General features: G+C 39.4%; 1 protein-coding gene across 3 annotated transcripts in view; it reads left to right on the top strand.

The window, feature by feature from the left end:
* slc8a2b (solute carrier family 8 member 2b) overlaps nucleotides 1–19,450 on the top strand; it is a 66,368-nt gene extending 46,918 nt beyond the window's left edge. For 2 of the 3 annotated variants that reach the window (XM_023812224.2, XM_023812225.2), the window contains exons 8-13: nucleotides 5,261–5,364; nucleotides 7,582–7,599; nucleotides 9,296–9,420; nucleotides 10,740–10,839; nucleotides 11,451–11,726; nucleotides 12,539–19,450. In XM_023812224.2, coding sequence (XP_023667992.1) covers nucleotides 5,261–5,364; nucleotides 7,582–7,599; nucleotides 9,296–9,420; nucleotides 10,740–10,839; nucleotides 11,451–11,726; nucleotides 12,539–12,915 — 1,000 coding nt within the window. In that variant the 3' untranslated portion in view covers nucleotides 12,916–19,450. The remainder of the gene's footprint in view (nucleotides 1–5,260; nucleotides 5,365–7,581; nucleotides 7,600–9,295; nucleotides 9,421–10,739; nucleotides 10,840–11,450; nucleotides 11,727–12,538) is intronic. The other variant, XM_023812227.2, reaches the window with a different exon arrangement.
* Nucleotides 19,451–20,595: the final 1,145 nt, after the last annotated feature.

Raw genomic sequence — 20,595 nt, 5'->3', positions numbered from 1 at the left:
TACATCAGAAAAATAATCAGCAAAAGGTAACTCTTTCCATTAACTGCACATTCATAATGCCTTTATGAAGCATCCGTGGAACATTCAGTGAACCGGCCTTCATAATGTAATCATTATGCATTCATAGAACATTCATAAGCAGCATATAAGCATACCGTAACATCCTAACATACCTTAAGAACTTTAATGTTTAACAAAAATTATATGATAAATAACAAACATTATAATTGTATAATCATATAATGTTTGTTATTAAAGGAGATTAAAGCTGTTAAAGTATGCGTGATGAAGGTTCACTGAATGTTCTGTGTAGTACCAGATGAAATTGTTTGTTGTATTATAATTTGGTTATTCAGACAGCTGGCCAGGGGCCTTAGAGTACAATGTAAGCCTCGCTAGTGATGCTGTCCATGTAGATTATGTCAAATTACAAGATAATCATGCTGAAATAACAGAAATTACAGAAATGTGAGGATGTTCTGTGAAGTCTAGTAGCTGTCAAACTGAGTCATTGCTGGCAGTGAGAATAAGAAGGTATAAAGAGAGAAATGTGAGACAGGCCATGTGTGCTGAGTCTCCACTGGGCATTTCAGTCCCCGGGGGCTCCGATGTTTGTTGCTCTGCCTTCCACTTTGCCTCTTTAGGGATATTAAGCAAAATATCCATTATTTATCAAGGCCAAATTTTTTATTGGAATCACTGCCAGTAATGGAGGCCAGGAAGAGAATCGCAAGCTGAGTCACGTTGAACCGAATTATCCGTAAGCATGTCCGTGCATGTTCACGAGTGGCTCGCTGCACACTTCCTCTGCCTGGCTGGTGTGCACGGGCGTCTTAGCCATAATGTAATTCTGTGACCTCAGGAACCAAATTAAGCCTAACGGCGGTGGCTGCTTTTTGACGTAATTGATTATTTATTACGTGAAAGAAGCAATCGTGCCGCAGATTTCACAGGCGTCAGGTACATAACGTGCCTGAAAAGCTTCCATAATGTACCTGCCTCATTGTGAGATTGTTACATCTTACCTATGGTAACAAAACAGAGCTCATGTCTCCTAAGCCAGTGTTTCTCAAATCGGTCCTGAGGGACTCTCTGGCCGTCCACGTCTGTGCTCCCCCCGGATCCCCGAGAACTGGTTAGAGAAACACTGTCCTAAGCAGTGAAGGTGGGTTTTTAAGACTTTCTGTTTATGAGACTGGCAGACAGCCAAAGTGCAGCTGACTGTTGACATCCCTATCCTGGGAGTCTTTCTGTGAACCACAGGAAGCTAATCGTACACACAGGCAAATCCACGCACCACTCCTCTGTGTCCCGATGGCTCGTGTAGAGTCTCTGTGTTGGGAGTCACTCTACATCGCCCGAAAATATCCTTCATAGCGGCAGGACGCGTGAAGTGAGTGACGTGTCATTAATCACTGAGGTTGTCAAGCAGCTGATGGTGCAGTCGTGAGCGAAGCACTCGTTCAGGAATCACCAAGTGAAGAAGATCATTCTGTCTTTTCACACTTAATTATTGTTCATTGTTTGGAACATACAAAACATCCCCTTGATAATTGGTGCACTTGGGCTGCGCTTGACAGTCTCCATTTTAGATACTTGATCCGCTGCATCATTTCTTCATTTCACTGTGTCAGTGTGGGGCTCTGTGGTTAGTACTGTAGTCCCAACAGTGTTTCCCAACCCAGTCCTCGGGGACCTTCAGACAGTCCGCATCTTTGCTCCCTCCAGGCACACAATGGCACCTGTATCAGGTATTCATTGTGTTTGATTGTCTAATAGCTGGGAGAGAGCAAAAACGTGGACTGTCTTGGGTCCCTGAGGACTGGGTTGGGAAGCATTGCTGTTGTCTCACACCTCCAGGGCTGTGGGATCAGTTGCCACCCCCAGCACCTGTGTGTGCTCGCCTGTCAGTTTTCTCCAGTGCCTCCCACAGTCTGCAAAGATGCAGTTGTCTCTAAATTACCCATGGGCAATCATGGGTGACTGACCTTTCCTAACAATGCATGATCTGCTTGGTCACGTTCCCTTTTTCTGGCAGCTCACTATGTATACTAGTCTTCTGGTTTAAGCAGATCTTTACCCTCAGTAGCCTCGACTATGCTTAATGGTTTTTAGAGTATTCTAAACAATCTGCACTCCTGATAATCATTTGTTGAGGATTATTCTTGCCACTTGTGCGCCAGTCATTCTTGTATTTATCACTGAAGTAGTTAAGTAGTTATTGATTCATTTTAGTGAATATGTTTTTTGTTTTGTTTGTGTAATGAAAAAGAATATGCAGCAGGCACATACATAAGTTCAACTTTAATGTTTTCTATATTTTTAATTCTAAATTAGTCTTACATTAAAATACCAAGCAATAATCAATAAAAATCAATTAAAACACAGATTTTCCTTTATTTTCACCATTTTCATAGCAACCGAAACAGACAACTGGAAAAAGCCTTGATTTGAGCCATGTGACTAATTCAGCACAATAATGGATAATTGAGCATTTTGCCAGTGTACACAGTGGTCTACCAGGACCAGGATCAGGAAGTGCTTTAATGCTTGCTTTTTGTGTTTTCTATAATTAATTATACATCTAGGTGCTCCTTAGGTATCTCATTATAGTATATAAGATAAGAGACACAGTAGTGCGTTGGCTTAAATTGCACATTTAGCAGCAGACACAGTAATGGTGATACCAGTACACACAACAGCAACAAATACTGTTTTGTTTAGCACTACTCTGAATCAAGCAGCTCTCACAGAACTCTTCAGTACTGCTGTGCACAACAATGCCCTGTACAATCAGTGCCCTACACAGCATTGCTGTGAAAGACGGAGAATTCCGTCAGCATACAGCATCGAAATTGTAAGTGGACTAAAAAAAGATTTGTTTGTATAAATGTTCCAGAAAAAAAATATAGCTACAGCGACCAACATTAAGATTTTTTTTTTTACAAACAATGGTAACAGGCAATGCATTTGGGAGTCTATTCACGACACACAACAGTGATTATATTTAAAGCCATTAACTCTTAATTTTTCGTGTCACAGCCGCCTTTTATAGTTGTCCTTAATATCCAGCCATCCATTTTCCTTGACTCCTCATCCAGGGCAAAGTGAGCCTGGAGACAGTTTTAGGCCACACAGAGTGCCAGGCAGGACGTTGTAAACATTTTCCAGTCTATCCCAAGGCACTCTGGGTAATTGAGAGATACCAGTTCACCTAACCAAATGTTTTCCGATAGTGGATAGAAACCTACATCAGCATGGGGTGAATATACAAGTTCCACATGCAATTATAACTTGGAAGTTAATTATTAACAATGAGAAGGTGTAGGAAATTTTCTTCATGATATGAATGTCCAGTCTATACTAATTGTGATTAATTTTCTTAATCGCAATTAATTGCATAAACCAAGTCAATCATGTTAATTTGTTGAAAATACATTGCAATTATGTTCACCTATAGGAACAAAATATATTGTTGTTCAGATACATCTTCATTGAACAATTTAGGCAGCAGGTTGCTAAGTTTAAGGGAAAGGAGGAAAAACACAGAGCAAGTTACAGTAAAAAGTAAAAAAGTCAAATAACAGGGGAAATAGAGATTACATTACACTGATAGAGACAGTCACTTTTGCATTACTTCACTACTTATACATCAAGAAGGTAAACAACAGTTACAGTCAATTTTTAAATGCAGTCAGGCAGCACTACATTCTACAAGTTTGCATTAGTAGATAAAACACATGACCAGAATAATTGTTAATGAGACTTCATAATGTACATATGGGATTTAGACCAAATTGTCTGTGCAATTTGAATTAAAGAAGTTGCAGAAGAGACAAGATCATTTCTAAGTATGTCCAGTGTGAGTTTTACATGTGCCCTATTCCCAATGCGTTGTCCAAATCAAGCTTCTGGTCATATATATATGGAAGTGACTACGGTAACTTCAAAAGCCCAAGGAACAAGACAGGGGCAGATGAACAATGTGTTACAGAAAACTGACTAAACACTGTTGTTTATGATCTAATTAATATCCTCACTATAAGCCATTCTTAAACTCTTTATAGGGGAAGCCTTCTTGTAAAGTGGTACCCATAATTTTATTTTTGTATATATTTTTACATGTATTCTTTTCTGTATTTATCCCCATGACCCTGGCTGGATAAGAGGTTGTATGATACATAATTAAAGCGTTTATGTGTCACGTGCACAGTAAACGGTCAGTTCCACTATGCGACAAAAATCTTTCTCTGTATGTCCTTCCACTTAACACAAATATCATAAAACCAGGAGTACAAATGATTGTATACTTTCATTGATTAAAAACTTATTTTTAGTTAGATCAGTTCAATCCTCTATATAGCAGGGCTGGTATGAAACTTGTCCTGGGTAGACTAATGGTGGACCATGGATGACTGATGTTGAAGTCCAGCTGACTCTGCAGATGCAGTCAGAATGGCTGTTTTTGTGTGCCGGGAGAGAATCTTTGCTTTGAAGTCTGTCTTTTCATTCAGACTCTCTGCTTCAGTAGCTGATTGTATTCAGTCAGACTTTTCTTCATCTAGCATAGTATTTTTTTTTTGCAACATCTGCTGGCTTACCTCTCGTTCATCTCTGGAGTCCCTGTCCATCTGAGCGCGTATGGCCCACCGCCCAGCTGTTAGAAGTACCCCGATGGAGAACTCCTGTACAAATTTAGCCATGGCATTGCTGAAAGAAAATGGATGTGTGGAGGTCTGCAGCCCCACAACAGAAGGCGCCCCCCAAAACAACAGAGTGGGACCGGGGGGCGGGTGCAGTGCTGGGGGTGGGGGGGGGGGGTGGTATCTCACCTGCCTGGAAAAGAGAGCAGTCTGATGTGCATGTCTGTCACTGAATTATTCATCTTTGAATACATTAAATATTGATGCAGCTTCAGTCTGTGAAGTGATTTAAGTGGAAGCTGCACGTGTTAATATTTCAGAGGCTCCAAAAGGAAGTAATTATTTCTCTCGCATTTTGTTTCTCTTGTTCATTCATCACTATTTGTAAGAATGATATCTGACCCGATGGGTGGGCTTCCGATCAGGACCATTAAATAACCTTGACAGAAATGGGTTCTCCCCAGTATATAGATGTTACAGGAACGTTATTTAAATCAGTACATACTTGCATCAGTCATGTATACAGAGGTAATATAATAATGCTGGCCCCTATATTTCCCCTCCATGTGTCTGTGTGTGATTCTTTCTTATGTGTGTGCATGCATGTGTACTTGCAGCCAAACTCTGAAGATACGGATCGTGGATGATGAGGAGTATGAGAAGCACGAGAATTTTTTCATTGTCCTGGAGGAGCCAAGGTGGCTGAAGAGAGGAATCTCAGGTCAGCACGTGACACTCCCACACATAAAGCTATCCTTACATGGCATCCTCAGGACCATGCAACTGTGGACCATATTTCAGCCTGATCTGCAGGAGTGGTGATGCTGGTGATGATTGTGTACATGGAGAGAATACACATCAACACACAGACTAATTAACTCTGCGCAAACGACTACGAGGATTTCTTTCGTAAATGGGGCCAAAACTGTTGTCCGTCATCGTTCACCAAAGACATCTTAGTTTGTCAAACAAGATTATGTATTTAATGAAGATGGCTCTGCCAGATGGAAAAAATGACTAGCTGGTGGGAGATGAATGTTTGGCTCATATGAGGAACAAACAAGCACAGCGTCTTTGGTTCTGTTAGGGAAAAGAAGTAAGTCAAAATTAAGCTAAATGGCAGCTAGAGATGGTGTAGACAAATAGCTCAGGGGACACAAGCTAAGCCTCTCTGTTTTTATTTAGGAATGTATGAAGCATTTTTCATTGCAGACATCTCCTGCTAAACACCTGTTTGCCACAGACAGATGGCATGACTGAAAAATCTCTAGTAACATCGTTTGTAATGTCCAGGATTCTCATCTTGAAATGTTTGAGGTGGATTTAATGGCTACATGATGTGCCTTGATACTGACTACTTGATAATTATACCATCAGAAATAATTTATGAAGGGTAGTTGCATCTAAGATAAACATTCTATCTATCTATCTATCTATCTATCTATCTATCTATCTATCTATCTATCTATCTATCTTGATGCCTAGCTAGCTAGACTGATTGCCTCTTGATTGTACCAATCACATTTTGTAGCTTTGGGTTAAAATAAGCCTGGAGATCTTATAATATTACTTTATAACGAATACTCATTTTCATGACACAGTGCATGTAGCTAGAACTTATGTCTTGGAGCAAGAACGCTAAAGCAGTTCTTCAGTTGTTGAGCCTTACGATAATTTACCACAAAGGTTTATGTTTCCATTACCATGTTTGGCATGTATCAGTCCATGAAGGCTTGGGCCTGCCCCACACCAGGAACCACACAGGCCTGAGTACGTCCGGAAATGCAAAGTGTTTCAGTTTTGCATGTACAGTCCGTAACATTCTAATATTCTGTAGTCGAGCTGTTGGATATTTTGATTCTGGGATTACAATATTTTTCTATTGAAGTTAGCCCCGGTAACTGGAGAGTTCCTTTTAATTGAGCTAAATGTAGCATATTATAGGTTATTATTGTTTTTATATGCCAATATCTGAATGCTACCATGGAATTAGTGCTAAAATAATGCTATTAGTGCCAACCCTGTGACTTTTGTTTACTATCTTACTATCAATGGCCCAGTCTGGGTTCCCAATTGCAATGGGAAGCCACATTAATCTGGCTTGACTGTCCTACTTTGGCCTTGCTTTCCCTCGACACGCCAGGGGACAATGCCACAAGGCTTTCCATTTAATTGCAGCTGCTTAAATCTAAACAATCAAGAGAGTGGGAAATTCACTATTGTTGATTATGAATAACCACCCTCTTTATGTACAGCTCTGGAATAATGGAGAAATGTCCACTTTTCTGTACTATGTTGGAATAATCCGAGGGGACACCCCCCCCCCCCCTTCCCAGGCTACAAATGGTACGGTCTCCATGGATGTATTTACATCTAGTTTCTCTCCTGACACTTCTGTGCTCCCTGTGTTTTTATTTGTCACCTTGAGTCAAAGACAAAAAAAATCCCCTTCCTGAATTGCGTGAAGGATTACGAACTTTATAAAGGGCCCGAAGCTTGAAGTGAGAGAGAGAATGTCCTGCATGCACATTCCACCACATTTAATTCAGTGTCTCCCTGCCATCCTGTCCTGACATCACAGCATGGCACCTTCTTGCAGTCTGTGTTGCTGACATCATGCATGAAATTTCATGTGTCAGACTGACCAGGGATGGTTCTGAAGCTGTATGTGACCTGATTTCATTATTATTATTAATAATATTATTATTATCATTAATTAACATATGCCAAAGTACTGATAAGATCTTTTTCTTATGAAAAGTTCATCTAGATACAGAGCTGTCAAACTGATCATTTGTCATGCATCAGTTAATCCATTTATCTGAATGGGAAAACTTTGGATATTGGAATAACAACACTGATTTTCTGGGCATGTGGACGCTCATCTGTCTTTTGTTTTGTTTTGTTTTTTTCTTTTTTGTGTCTTTTCTCATCACAGCTCTACTGCTAAACCAAGGTAAGGCTGAGCATGTTTACTCGAGAAGTACATTGTCCTTTATTTTCCGACACTCAGGAGTGTCTGCAATATTATGAGATCTTTGGGCACCTCGCAGGGTTTCGTGAACTGGACCTTTTTGTACGTTTATGTGTCTGTGGAGGCTCAAGGTGATTTAGGAAGGGTTCTTCATCACAGATTGATTCTTAAGAACACTGTAACAACCTCTAAACGCACACAGAATAAGACAAAATGGCCCTAGATAAAATAACTGATAAAGGAAAAGAAATATACTTATAAATATTTTTTAAGTATTTGAAAAAGTGTCTCCTTGTTTATTTGTAATAAAAGTGATGTTGCTGATAGATGGAAGGAGGAATTGTCATATGCATATTTTGGTGCTTAATTATTGAATTATTTATAGTTTGTTTAATCTGTATCTTTAAACTGTGATTTGTTGTACATTATGCACTGCAGCATATTTTAAAGTGGCCGCAGCAGGCAAGGCATAGAGTCTCAGACACACAAACGCATCTGGGCCTGGCCCTTTAAGACGAAACAAAACAGAACTCCGCCAGCACCAAAGCTTAAAAGGAAATCCCACTTATCTCATGTTTGTCCTATTATTACGATGGTCATCATATCCTAGCTGGCAGGTTGGAATTCCTCCGTCCCCCCAATACATCTCTGGATGCCCTTAACATAGATCTTAGTTTTAAGGGTCATAAACACTTCAGATACATCAGATGTGTGTTTACCGTTGATTTTTTAAATGTTTGCTTTTTAATCTGAAGGTCTGGTTTGTGTTTATGATTACAGAATAACTATGATTCCGGGGTAAGGCACTTCAGTTTGGATAGCATGTAAGCTTATTCATCCAAGCAGGACCCCATCCATGTGTTTATGAAGTCAGCTGGATATTAATTTACACCCCAGACCTGCACACAAATGATATCCTAGGACGAAAAATTCTGGCAGGAGCAGGTCTTAGTTTTTTGGAGCGACAGTTTGTATTACGTAGTTTTTAGGTACAACACTGCAATTTGCAACGTTAATGTTAATGTAAATTAATTACACCATAAAGGTGGTGATGACAATAAAGAATTCCGATTCTGAGATGCAAAATTCGGGATGGGAGCTGTTGTGTTGTTCCATAATTGGAGACTACTTTGGAAAATCGAGCAGATACAAATCACCTTTCTATCCCCTCACAGATCAGCACAAGCAGGGGCCTGACTCTGCGGACCGCTTCTTTCCCTGTTTATGGCAACATTTGCTAATGAGTAACAAACAAATACACCAGAGAGCATTGTCACTTCATTAACACACTAATACATAGTTTGCATTGTTTTGGCTGTAGCTATTTTGATCAAGAAGACTTTTGAATAACAAACCTCACACTTTGTGAAGCTGTCACTTCCTTCTGCTAATTGGATTCATTTTCAGCTTGAAAAGTAGAGACAGTTTCCAATTAAGGTACCGCCATCAATATTTAAAACTGTTATTCAGTGTCAGTAAACTTGAAGATGGTAGAATATTTATCGATTGACTGAAGAGATATAAAGTTCAGTTTCGGCTTTTGGTGTTGATTGACTTTATTGTCATTCCTTTCACTTGTCCATATCCAAAATCTGATGATTCTCCATTTTCCCCCTACTCCTCGTTCTCCTTATGTCTGCACTCCATCTCTCTGCTCCTCACCCACCTCCCCTGCCAGTGGACCAGGAGGCTGAGCTGAGCGCGGAGGAGATAGAGGCACGGCGCATCGCTGAGATGGGGAAGCCCGTTCTGGGCGAGCACGGCCGGCTCGAGGTGGTCATTGAGGAGTCTTACGAGTTTAAGGTAGCGAGCTACTGCTGCAATCCCTATTTAAGCCAGTATGTCATCTCGTAGTGACCAGATATAGGTACATGTATTAAATAATACAGGATGGGAAACCATTAAAATATGACAGGAGTCGTTCGAAAATGGGTGCCTCCTGTTTCCGGCTCCAAAAGTGTGGTTGTGTAGCAACTGGGATTAAGGTTGCTATGGGTCAGTTATACATGGACGGTAGTAAAGTATACCAGAGCATACATCCCAGAGACCCAAAACAAGAGTTACAATAGAACGCTACACCTCAAAACTAACCCTCACTCAGCACACAAACAGAAACCCCAGACATTTAAGGTGATGTATGACATATAATTAATACAGAAATAAGTTTCTTAAACTGTAACCTATTATATAATAAAATTAAATTAGTTATTACTACTTTCGAATTGCATGCATTATACTATTGGATTATAATTATGTATATTAAATTTTAATTTATTTCCGTGAATGTATGAGAATACATTTGCGAAAGCGGTAATGCAGAACTTAATATGATTTTCATTTTTTATGCAAGATATACAGATAAAAATTTTTCTTTATCATATTTTAATATATGCCCTTGTGAGAGTGCTTCTCAAATAGAGCGCACAATGACACCGTGACAAAAACCTACTTATGCTTTACCTCCAAAGAAACAAATTGTCATCCACACTGATACCCTCTCACCTGTCAGATCCGACAGGGAATGACTCCCAATGGCATACTCAATCCGGTAGGTCACCCCCCCCACTGCATGAAACCCCCCCTGTGACTAGACAGGGGGATTGGGTGCTCTCTGCTTGATTCTGATTTCACTTACCAACGTGGATCCACAGCTCTATGACTTGTCCACCAGCCAATCAGAGCGGTGCAATGTAACATTTTTTATAATCAAGATGGTTCCATTGTAAAAAGAAGATGCACTGGAAATGAATTAATTTCTTTGCCTTATGTCAGATATGAGTCCTGGATCCTTATATATATATATATATATTTTTTTTTTTTTTATTTTATTTTTTTTTTACTGCCGGATGTAGTGTGTGCATTTTCAGATATAAAGGAATTCCCAAAAATGAACTCCAGTCCTTTGTTTGTTCTTCTCTGTTTCCTGTGTGCTTGTGTGCAAACAACCAAATCGATTTTGATCCAGTTTGGAAAGTTCATTTTGTTCCCAGACCTGATTTTGTCGTTTTCGGTCAGGGCAGATGCTACGCTGTGCTGCCCATCATTCGGTCAGGCGACCACCCCTCCATCATTATCCTGTCGGTGTTTGTCTGCTCGTAATGTTCCCTTCTTGGGTTTGGCAGAGCACAGTGGACAAGCTTATTAAGAAGACCAATTTGGCCGTAGTGATTGGCACCCACTCCTGGCGGGAGCAGTTCGTCGAAGCTGTGACTGTCAGTGCAGGTCAGTGGTTTATTTAAATGTCACCAAAAACAACGATGTCCATTGCCAGTAATGGTCCTATTACCACAGACTCACGTCCGGTTAGTGCATTAAGCACTGAACTGTGACTGTGCATGATAAGGAAAGTTTTTTGCAAGCAATTTCCTCTTGGTGTCTATAGTGTATAGTCATAGTTATAGCCCCTCCTGGTGGAGAGTTTGGTGGCATACAGATTAAATGCCTGTTTTTTTATTATTTGCCAAATGGTTTTATTTGCAGTTTGAAAATGAATGCAGATGAGAATACATATTACAGTAAATACAAATTACATAGTGAAAAGGGGAGTCGTATTTTTTTCTGTTGTATCTCTTTAAATTGGTTAATATAGAGTGTTTATATATTATATTTCTGATATAGCTTTAAGATAATTAGAGATTATAGTTTTATTTTTTAGTTTTTAATATTCATGCCGATTAATACTCTCATACTGATAATCCAGTTTTGAAATTGAATATTGATGACCCTGGTGATGATGTGCAATAATCAAATTGCCTTTCTACCTATTTATGAAGGTGCATTTTCACTGAATGTGAGCAAATGTGGGATTAAGATTAAAAGTGTCCCTCTTCTAGGTGATGGGGAGGAGGATGAGGAAGGGCGAGAGGAGCGCCGACCCTCCTGCTTTGATTACATCATGCACTTCCTGACAGTTTTCTGGAAGGTTCTGTTTGCCTGCGTGCCACCCACTGAGTATTGGAACGGCTGGGCCTGCTTCATTGTGTCCATCTCCGTCATTGGTTTCCTCACTGCCGTCATCGGTGACCTCGCGTCACATTTTGGCTGCACTATAGGCCTGCGTGACACTGTCACCGCTGTGGTCTTTGTGGCCCTGGGAACATCTATTCCTGGTGAGTTGCCCACGTCTCTACTCTAACTGTAGTGATGCTGGTGTAGATGCAACCATTGTACAGTAACCCCTTCACATTCACAAGGGTTAAGGGCAGCAGATTCCCGCCAATGTGACAATTCACGAATAATATCTAGGCACCCCTAAATTCTGACCATAACATTCTGCTAGCCTGAACAAACATGTAAACAGTCTATTTATTGCCATTGTCTTACCAAACAGTACTGCACTGTACGCACTGCATGAGTAAATACTTTGTCATTTCCTATCAAGGTCTTTTTATATACTATACAAACCATTTAAATTGTGGCCCTGTATGAAAAACGTTATTACCGTGCGCTGGGAGCACTACGTTTTGGAAATTGAAATGCAATGTTAATGGCAGTGAAATGTTTAAAAGTCACTGCGAGAAACGTGAGATTTCACAGTCACAAAGACAGCTAACGTGACTGAGGCTGCTTCTCGAGACAAAGCGGCCAAGATTTTTTTTATATTAAAGATATAGAATGCACTTACACAAAGACATATTACGTATTACTAATATTTATATATTATATGATTCTTTGTGATCCAAATCATTTTCAGTACTGTTTTCGCCTTACATGTCGTCTGTGAGTTTCTGCAATTTTCTGACCATCTCCAAAAGTATTCCTGTTTGATTGTCCATGGCCGGCTCACGGATCAGCGAAACCGCAAATATCAAATGTAGGAATGTGAACGGGTTGCTGTACAATCATGGAAAACGTTGTCTGCAGTTCTGGCCTAAGGGCCAGCTGTACAGATCTTATAGCGCGTTTTTCCTCCCTCTTCCAGATACCTTCGCCAGCAAGGTGGCTGCCATACAAGACCAGTATGCCGACGCGTCTGTGGGTAACGTCACTGGGAGCAATGCAGTCAACGTCTTTCTGGGGATCGGGGTGGCGTGGTCGGTGGCGGCCGTGTACTGGCACGTGCAGGGGAAGCCTTTCCGTGTGGACCCTGGCTCCCTCGCCTTCTCCGTCACCCTCTTCACCATCTTCGCCTTCATCTCCTTCGGCGTGCTGCTCCTCCGTCGGCGACCCTCCGTCGGCGGCGAACTCGGCGGACCTCGGCTCCCCCGCTTTTTCACCTCCCTGCTCTTCTTTGGCCTCTGGTTCCTCTACATCCTCTTCTCCAGCTTAGAAGCCTACTGCCACATTAAAGGCTTTTAAAAGCAAGGCACAGGGGAAAAAAAAAAAACAGAAAACCATTCACACACTAAATGGTACATTTTACCTTTACGGGTACAGAGCTAATCCCGGACTGTGCATGGCACCCAGCAAAATATTTTGTTGCCCTTCCATTTCTAGGGGGAACCTTTAATGAAACACACAACACACACCCGCACGCGCGTGCACGCACACACAACACCAGTCCAGATTCTGGTCCTGTCCATTGATAAAAATATTGTCGTACTAATAATGAACTTGTGGTACACTTAGTAAATGTGTGTGCATGCACACAGATGACATTTGAATGCTGTGTAATAGAGAGGGAGCAGCAGAAGTTAATAGCAGACATAATATCTTTAGAATGCAGGCTTTTAGAGGTTTTAAAATGTGGTGAAGCTGAGAGAGAGAAAGTAACATGACAAGTAAAGATGGGTACCCAGTTTTGAAAGTAAGAGCTGGAATGAGAGAGAAATGACAAAGATTAGGTAAAAAATAGATGCATCAGAGGGTTTGACACCTTGTACTGCTCAGGATTGAAATTACTGTGCGGTAGGAGTTTGTCTGATTTAGGGCCACTGAGGTTTCTGGAATAAATCGGTCTCCACCCTCTAGAGCTAACTTGACCTGTGGCTTTTATGGAGCACACAATATTATCTTACTTCCAGATTCCCTTTTCCCAAAGCCATTGCACACACAAAAGTTTCCTATCTACTCTAATTGTAGATGTTTCATTTAAAATAATTTGCAGACGAGGCCTTCTTATTCTGTATCTGAAAAATTCAGTGTCCATTTCATACTCCAATTCGAGGTGTCTTCGCAAATATCAAAACTGAAAAGACTCGCTGCTGGAAGAATTTAACTGAAGATTCATTCTTCTTCATACGCAGTGTGAGGACCTGCCACATTTAATATTGAATTGGCAGTTTCTATAGCAGCAAATAACTAAGGGATTGGATCACTGAAATAAATTAACAACTATTGTGATATGAAGCTCGTCATCTACTGCTACTGACTATTACATACATGGTACTGTTCAAAATGCACATGATAAAGTTGTTCAGATTAACTGTTAGAAGTAAGATTTTCTTGACTATGTGAGCCAATGGTGCATGTTTATTTTGATGTGAAGTCTATGTGCACTAAAAGCAAACTATTTGTGATCTCAAACCATATCAAACTCATATCAAATGGTTATCGGTAGGCAAAAGGCGTGTTTTACTTATAATGAAATAAGGGCATATTTTATTTGTGTAAGTAGTTCTCACAGGTTATTGCTTGCACACGATTTCTGAGGTGATTGTTATGGCACCAAATGGCTTAGGCAGGTAAATATCGGTTATTAGTAGTCTGATTTATGTTTTATGTATTTATTTTTTTTATCTTAAATACCTCTGCCCAAATTATTTTTTTCTTCTGCATTTCTTGTGCACATTATTCTTAAATAATTTATACTATGGAAAGTTTTAAATACATCAAATGAAGTAAGTCCTGAATATTTGCTTGGTTGTGACAGCCATTGCACTGATTCGCTGAATATTTATTGATATATTTCTAAGCATTTCCTGGCTGTCTTGGAGATGTTAAACTATCGAGAAATATATCAGGCGGCATGGTGGTTTGGTAGGCAGCGGTTTTGCTGCAGAGTTTCCATGCTCTCCCTGTATCGCACCAGTTTCCGCTGGGGACTCTGGTTTCCTGCCTGTATCCAAAGACAGACACTTATGGGACTAGGCATTGCCCATATTGTGTGAGACTGTGTGTTTGTGTGCCCTGTGATGGACTGGCATCCTCTTCAGGGTGTTGTGCCCTATGTTGCCTGGGCTTGGCTAATGGCTCCCTGCAAACCTTTACTGGTTAAGTGGTTAAATAGATGAATGAAACCTACTGAAATAATGTGTCACTCTAGCTAGCCAATAGCTTGCTATTTCAGGTTCTAATTAGCTTCAACAGCCTTTGACAAAGTTGTTAGTAATATTTTCCCTGATATATCTATGTTTGTTGCACCCCAACTGAGAAGGTCCAACCTAGCTCAGTTGGGTGCTGTATACATAAATATTTTTCGGGCACCTGTAAATTAGTAACACTCAAAAACACTCAAGGGACAATTGCACCAAGTATTCAAATATTTCAGCAAGTTATTTTTGTTAGAATTACAAGCAAACCCAAATGCATGATCATAACCTCGAGTTTGGGCAGTTTTAAATTTCTTTCTTAGCCTAAAGTCTCAACCTTACAAAATAATGTGATTTGTTAGGAAACTGGTTAATTTTTGAGGCTTTGCATGCTAGGCATATAGAACAGCTACAGACCCTACATACTTTGTACTGAGAAGGACTGATAATATATCCCACAATTCCACTCCTTTCGCACAAAATCAGCTTATTTAGGCACTAAGGCCATTAATTGTATGAGTTTATTCCGTATGAGGTACCTCCTTATTCTGTCCTTCCTTCCTTACAACCATCCAAAAAGTGGAAGTATCATATGGAAATATAGCCCGTCCCCAGGTTACGATAGGGTTACGTTCCGATAAACCTATTGTAAGGTGAAAATATCGTAAGGCGAAAATTTTAATACAGTACATCTAACCTAACAAACATCACAGCCTAGCCTAGCTTACCTTAAAAACATGCTTAGAACATACATTAGCCTACAGTTGGGCAAACATAATGTCATTAATACAATAACACAATGAATCATTAACACAACGACTATTTTATAATAAAAACATTTACCCATCGTAAAGTTGAAATATCGTAACGCAGACTGTCGTAACTTGGGGAGCGTCTGTATAATGATGATGCAGATCCATGCACTCCATCAGTTTTCATTCTATGAGTGATCCAGGGCAGTGCTGATCAGCAGCATCGAGTCAGTACTCAGAAAGATACTGAAGAACAAAAGAACAAGACCATCCAACAAGGTCAACAATATCTTAAGCATTATGTCCTCTTTGATAATAAGTATAACGAAATGCAGTTATGTTACTTGCTTATTTTACTAATTGAAATATTAGCTGGGAGCAAAGGATTTGGTCCAGTGGACAGAGGCCATGCTGACATGAGAAAGAGATTTTGTATTCTAAAAGGTCACACTGGGGAGCTAAGGAAATGTGTAATAAATGTGTTAAATATTGTTCATTCAACTGAAATATGCCATTTTTGTGAAATTCTCTAGTTTGTAAGGCTTAAGTAAGTACCATTCAGCTCACTCTTTATTGTGATAGCTAGTGATGCATGGCAGAGTTGTTGAACACAGTGGCTGCATGGTTCAAGTCAAAATATGCACAGGAAGAGCATTTGTTCCGTTTATGAAGGGTCTAAGAATGTCAAACACATGCGTAGATTATATTGTGGCTTTATGTCGATATGAAGCATGTCCGCTCTCCATTGGTCCAGGAAGATGATGCACTTACTGATCCAAGAGCATCTAAAGCGGCTGTAATTTGAAACCCTCTATTTGGTTGAATTTAGATACGTAACACGGATTCAAGTTCCATCCTTGGGGGTCACCGTCTGTCCACAGTTATTCATTCAGTCCTTCAAGCTCTTCGTAACACCATAGTCTATGACTGTGATGGAAGTTTTGACTGCAACTGTTGAAACGGAACTCCTCCAGTGGTTTCTTATAACTGTTACCTCATCTGTTTATGTTTAAATGTGTCCCTTGTCGTCTTCTGTTTACGTTTATTGAATTGCTATGCTTTACTGAAGTAGCTATTACTATGTGAATATAATGTTAGCTGTAGCAACTTTGTGGAAAGATTGATGACTGGCAAAGACTAAGATTACTGTTAGGACCCTGCTAACATAATATTCTCAGAAAAAACATAAGGAGAGTATCATGTCTTCTTCCCCCAGGGTCTTGTACGTATTATTTGTATTTCCTGTTGCTGGTATGTTTTCTGCAGGTACAGGAAACAAAGGAAAATGTGCAATAGGCTGCCAACTTGTATAGTATGTTGTGAGGTGGCATCTTATGCCTAAAACACATGTTTTAAAGTGCAATAATTCAGCCAGTGGCAAAGGTTTCCGGTATAACAGAAACATTTGTTTGTATATTGCAACATGGCCTTTGAGACTGACGTGTTAAGGGAACAATAGCTTAATTTACTGTCCTTCATGCAGAGTCTGATGTTTATATAAGTTTTATTAATTAACCCTTTTCAATAATTATGACTATACACAAAAATGTAAAATATAAGAAACACTGGAAAATGTATTTCTGGTCTAAGTGAAGAGTAGCTGTGTTCAGAATATGTTGCTCACTCAGCAAGATCTAGAAATCAAGGTCTGAGATGTTTGGGACAGGACCTCTCATATCAATTGGCATACATAATGGTTTCTATGGCAACAACTCTGTACATGTCCTTATTTGTGTCCTTCTACTGACCTTCTACTGACTAGCAAAGACAGAGAAATGTAAAGGTATTCCTGGCTTCTGGTCTGTGGTATCCCCAACAAGAGCTGGGAGTGAGAATGAAATTTGTGTGATGTTACTGTTTATTTATTTATTTTTATTTATTTTAGTAGTAATGTTGTATACTGAGAATCTGTTTACAAATCAGTGTTGACAGATTGCAAGAAATACAACTAATTTGAACAATTTTGAAATTCAGTGTATCTCACGATCGCAGAATTGTCTGTTTGTCTAACTGTGACTTTGTAACTGGAATTTGGATCTTTAAAAATTAGATTTATAGCAATCCAACTCGCACATGAGTAATCAAAATGTTTGATACCATTTAAATAAACAAGAAATAAATATATAGATATATGTACAGTATGTACTTTAACCTTTAAATGAACATATGTTTACATGGCTATACTGTATATGTATAGATATTTATAATCTGTATATGGATCAGTTTCTGTGTGTGAGGCTGATGGGCTTCAATAATATTTAACCACTTCATTAGTGTTGTAGCTCATTATTGAATTTCAGTTAGGATGTTTTTTATCAATAGAAACAGGATTTCTGTATCATGGACTACTGCCTTTGGATAATGAATTTGGTCTGCTCTAAAAGACTTTGTACACTTTTACGCTACTCTCCCTCTGAAATTTAAGAGGGAACTTTTGTATTTCCACATGCAATGCAAGAGCATATAATTATACAGATTATTGTTATAATAATAAACATTTAGATATTTTTCTATTTTTTTCCTGGGAAAAAAGGAAATTAATATGTTCTAGTTCATTTTGTATTTGATTATAACCATTATATGATCATTTTCACAATATGAAGGATGTTTGCTTGGTTGCTTTGAGTTAGTGCTATACTTTTAGGGATTATTTTTACATATTTACCTGCTGACTGTTATAACTTTTTAAATTCAGTTTGAGAGCATTTTGCCTTTTAAAATAGAGGAAGCTGTAGAACACAAAAGTCTTGGGGTCTGTGACTGCAATCTACTATAGTTTTGATTATCTAATGGGGGAAAAAAAATTCTGTTTTGGATTCCCTGAAACAAACATTTTAGCCTTTTCCTAACGCTCACCTGTTTGGTTCCCCATGGAACAGTGGCAGATTTATTTTATTCCCAGTATGAAAACCATTGTTTCTCATACACAGTGTTGAAAGAAAAGCAAAATAAGATGCACGCATGATAAAGTTAAACTGGGACACTAACAGTATTTTTGTCTCAACTTGTTTAGAATAGTGGCATACGTTTGGGGAGATTTAATGGTCAGTAGGTTAGCTTAGTGACGTCTTTAAAACGACAGTCCTGTCTGTTTCAAAACGTGCCGAAAATGACTGCAGACTCTGCAGACTATGCCATTGCTGTAAAAGTGTGATTGCTTTCTATTGTCTACATTCTGTTGGTCGTGCTTCCGATGTGTAAACGCATGAGTTTCTGGTACCATAGCATGATCCCTTATTGACATCCTTGATTCAACAATTTTACGTCTGCTTATGAGAAATGGCGTGCTGGTTTCTGTAGTGGAGAGCGTGGCCGAAGGTCATACGACAAGCCACCGGAACAGGGAATGACAGCTGGGAGAGGAGCAGGAGAGACAGTCCCCACGCCTGATACATTCAGCACCTGATACTGACAGTGCTTAATGCGTAAACTGTATACCTTATACGCTCTTGAATCTTTATTATTATCACTATTATTTTTTACAAAATGAATATGAATTTCTTATTATCAATGTGAAAAGGCAGTTAACTGAATGGACCTCCTTGCTGTTGACTCCTTGTCGGTTTGTTATGACTTTGCTGGTATATGCTCTTTGTACGTATCTGTTTGTCTTCCCCTGCCTTTGTTGGGGTGCTTTACCCCATGTCTTGCTCTCTTGTGTATTTTGCGTAAAGTTGTATGTGATCCTCACTCTTTGCTTGTTATTTGTAGGAATAATGACTGACTAAAGAGAATATGTATCCAGTACTGTATACTGTTTTTCAAAAAATATATAACAAAAATAGAAAATAAGGATGATTACTTGTTTTGGAGAACATGGCATGATGTGTAATGTGTACTGGAAAAAAATAACCACAGTTGATTTATTGAATACAGTTAATTTATTTTGAATGCTTTCTGTCTGTGTTTTTATTTATTCATATTTAGAATAGAACAGAGATACTTTATTATTCCCAGTGGCGGACATTTCTGGTCCAGAAAGTAAAAATCCAGACCAAGATTTTGTTTCAACCAACCAGCTGAGTAATCTGTGACTGTGACTCTTTAAGCTCAACTGGTTGGTTGAAACAAAGTCCTGGTTTGGATTTTTACTGTCTGGACCTGAAATGTCCACCTCTGATTATTCCCCATGTGGAAATTCTCTTTATGCTTTGTCCTGTCTTGCTCTCCATACAGGTGAGATCACGCTTGAGGGTCACCACGAAAAGGCAGCCACCTTGCGGCACCCAGGGAGCTGGGGGTTAAGGGCCGTGAACATGTGACTATTTTTTTTTCATAAAATAGAATTACTCGTTTGATCACTCACATATACTGACTCTGAGATCAGGGTGTATTTCACTCCAACTTCAGAGTTCAATCACAACAAACGTAACAATAACCAAATGTGGTATGGAACAGCAAGGCAGTAAAACGAATGTGGGATACTCAAGGTGCTGCATAGCTCAGCTTCCCATTTACAATAAATCAAAGAAAGGGTGTAAATTTTTCTCAGGAGTGCTTCAAACTGCAGGAACATATTTTTCTACTGAAATTAAATGCCAAACGCTGCAATGAGGGTTACTAAGACTGACTTGCAGGAAAATTAAAGAAAAATCTGGATGCCACTATAGCAAGACATAGCAATGCAAAGCACTTCTGGATTACTCAGCTGGCCAGGTGTGAGCAGGCATGTGCCGTGAGATGTACACAGCTCAGTGGGGGAGAGGCAAGCTGATTGTTCACATTTCGATGCCACTTGTGCACTATTTTTATGGAGCCTTTCATTAAGATGATATTATTAAAGTATGTAGGAGCAGGCATTTCATTTGCCATCAACCCGGAGGCGATTCTGGGATCAAAAAAATACATGGGGCCCTCCAACTCCCCCTGTTCAACTCCCCCTCTCCCAGCATGGTAAAATCTATTACCTTTATTTTACTGTGTCACGTAAATCTAAAATATAAACAAAGAGAATTAAAGAAACACAAGACCTTTATTTTCACTTTTGTGAAAAACAGAATTCATAAATAAAGCAGATTTGTCGTTGCAATGTATTA

Source organism: Paramormyrops kingsleyae, chromosome 17 (assembly GCF_048594095.1).
Source record: "Paramormyrops kingsleyae isolate MSU_618 chromosome 17, PKINGS_0.4, whole genome shotgun sequence".
Lineage (NCBI taxonomy): Eukaryota > Metazoa > Chordata > Actinopteri > Osteoglossiformes > Mormyridae > Paramormyrops > Paramormyrops kingsleyae.
This window is presented reverse-complemented; position numbering and strand designations above follow the sequence as displayed.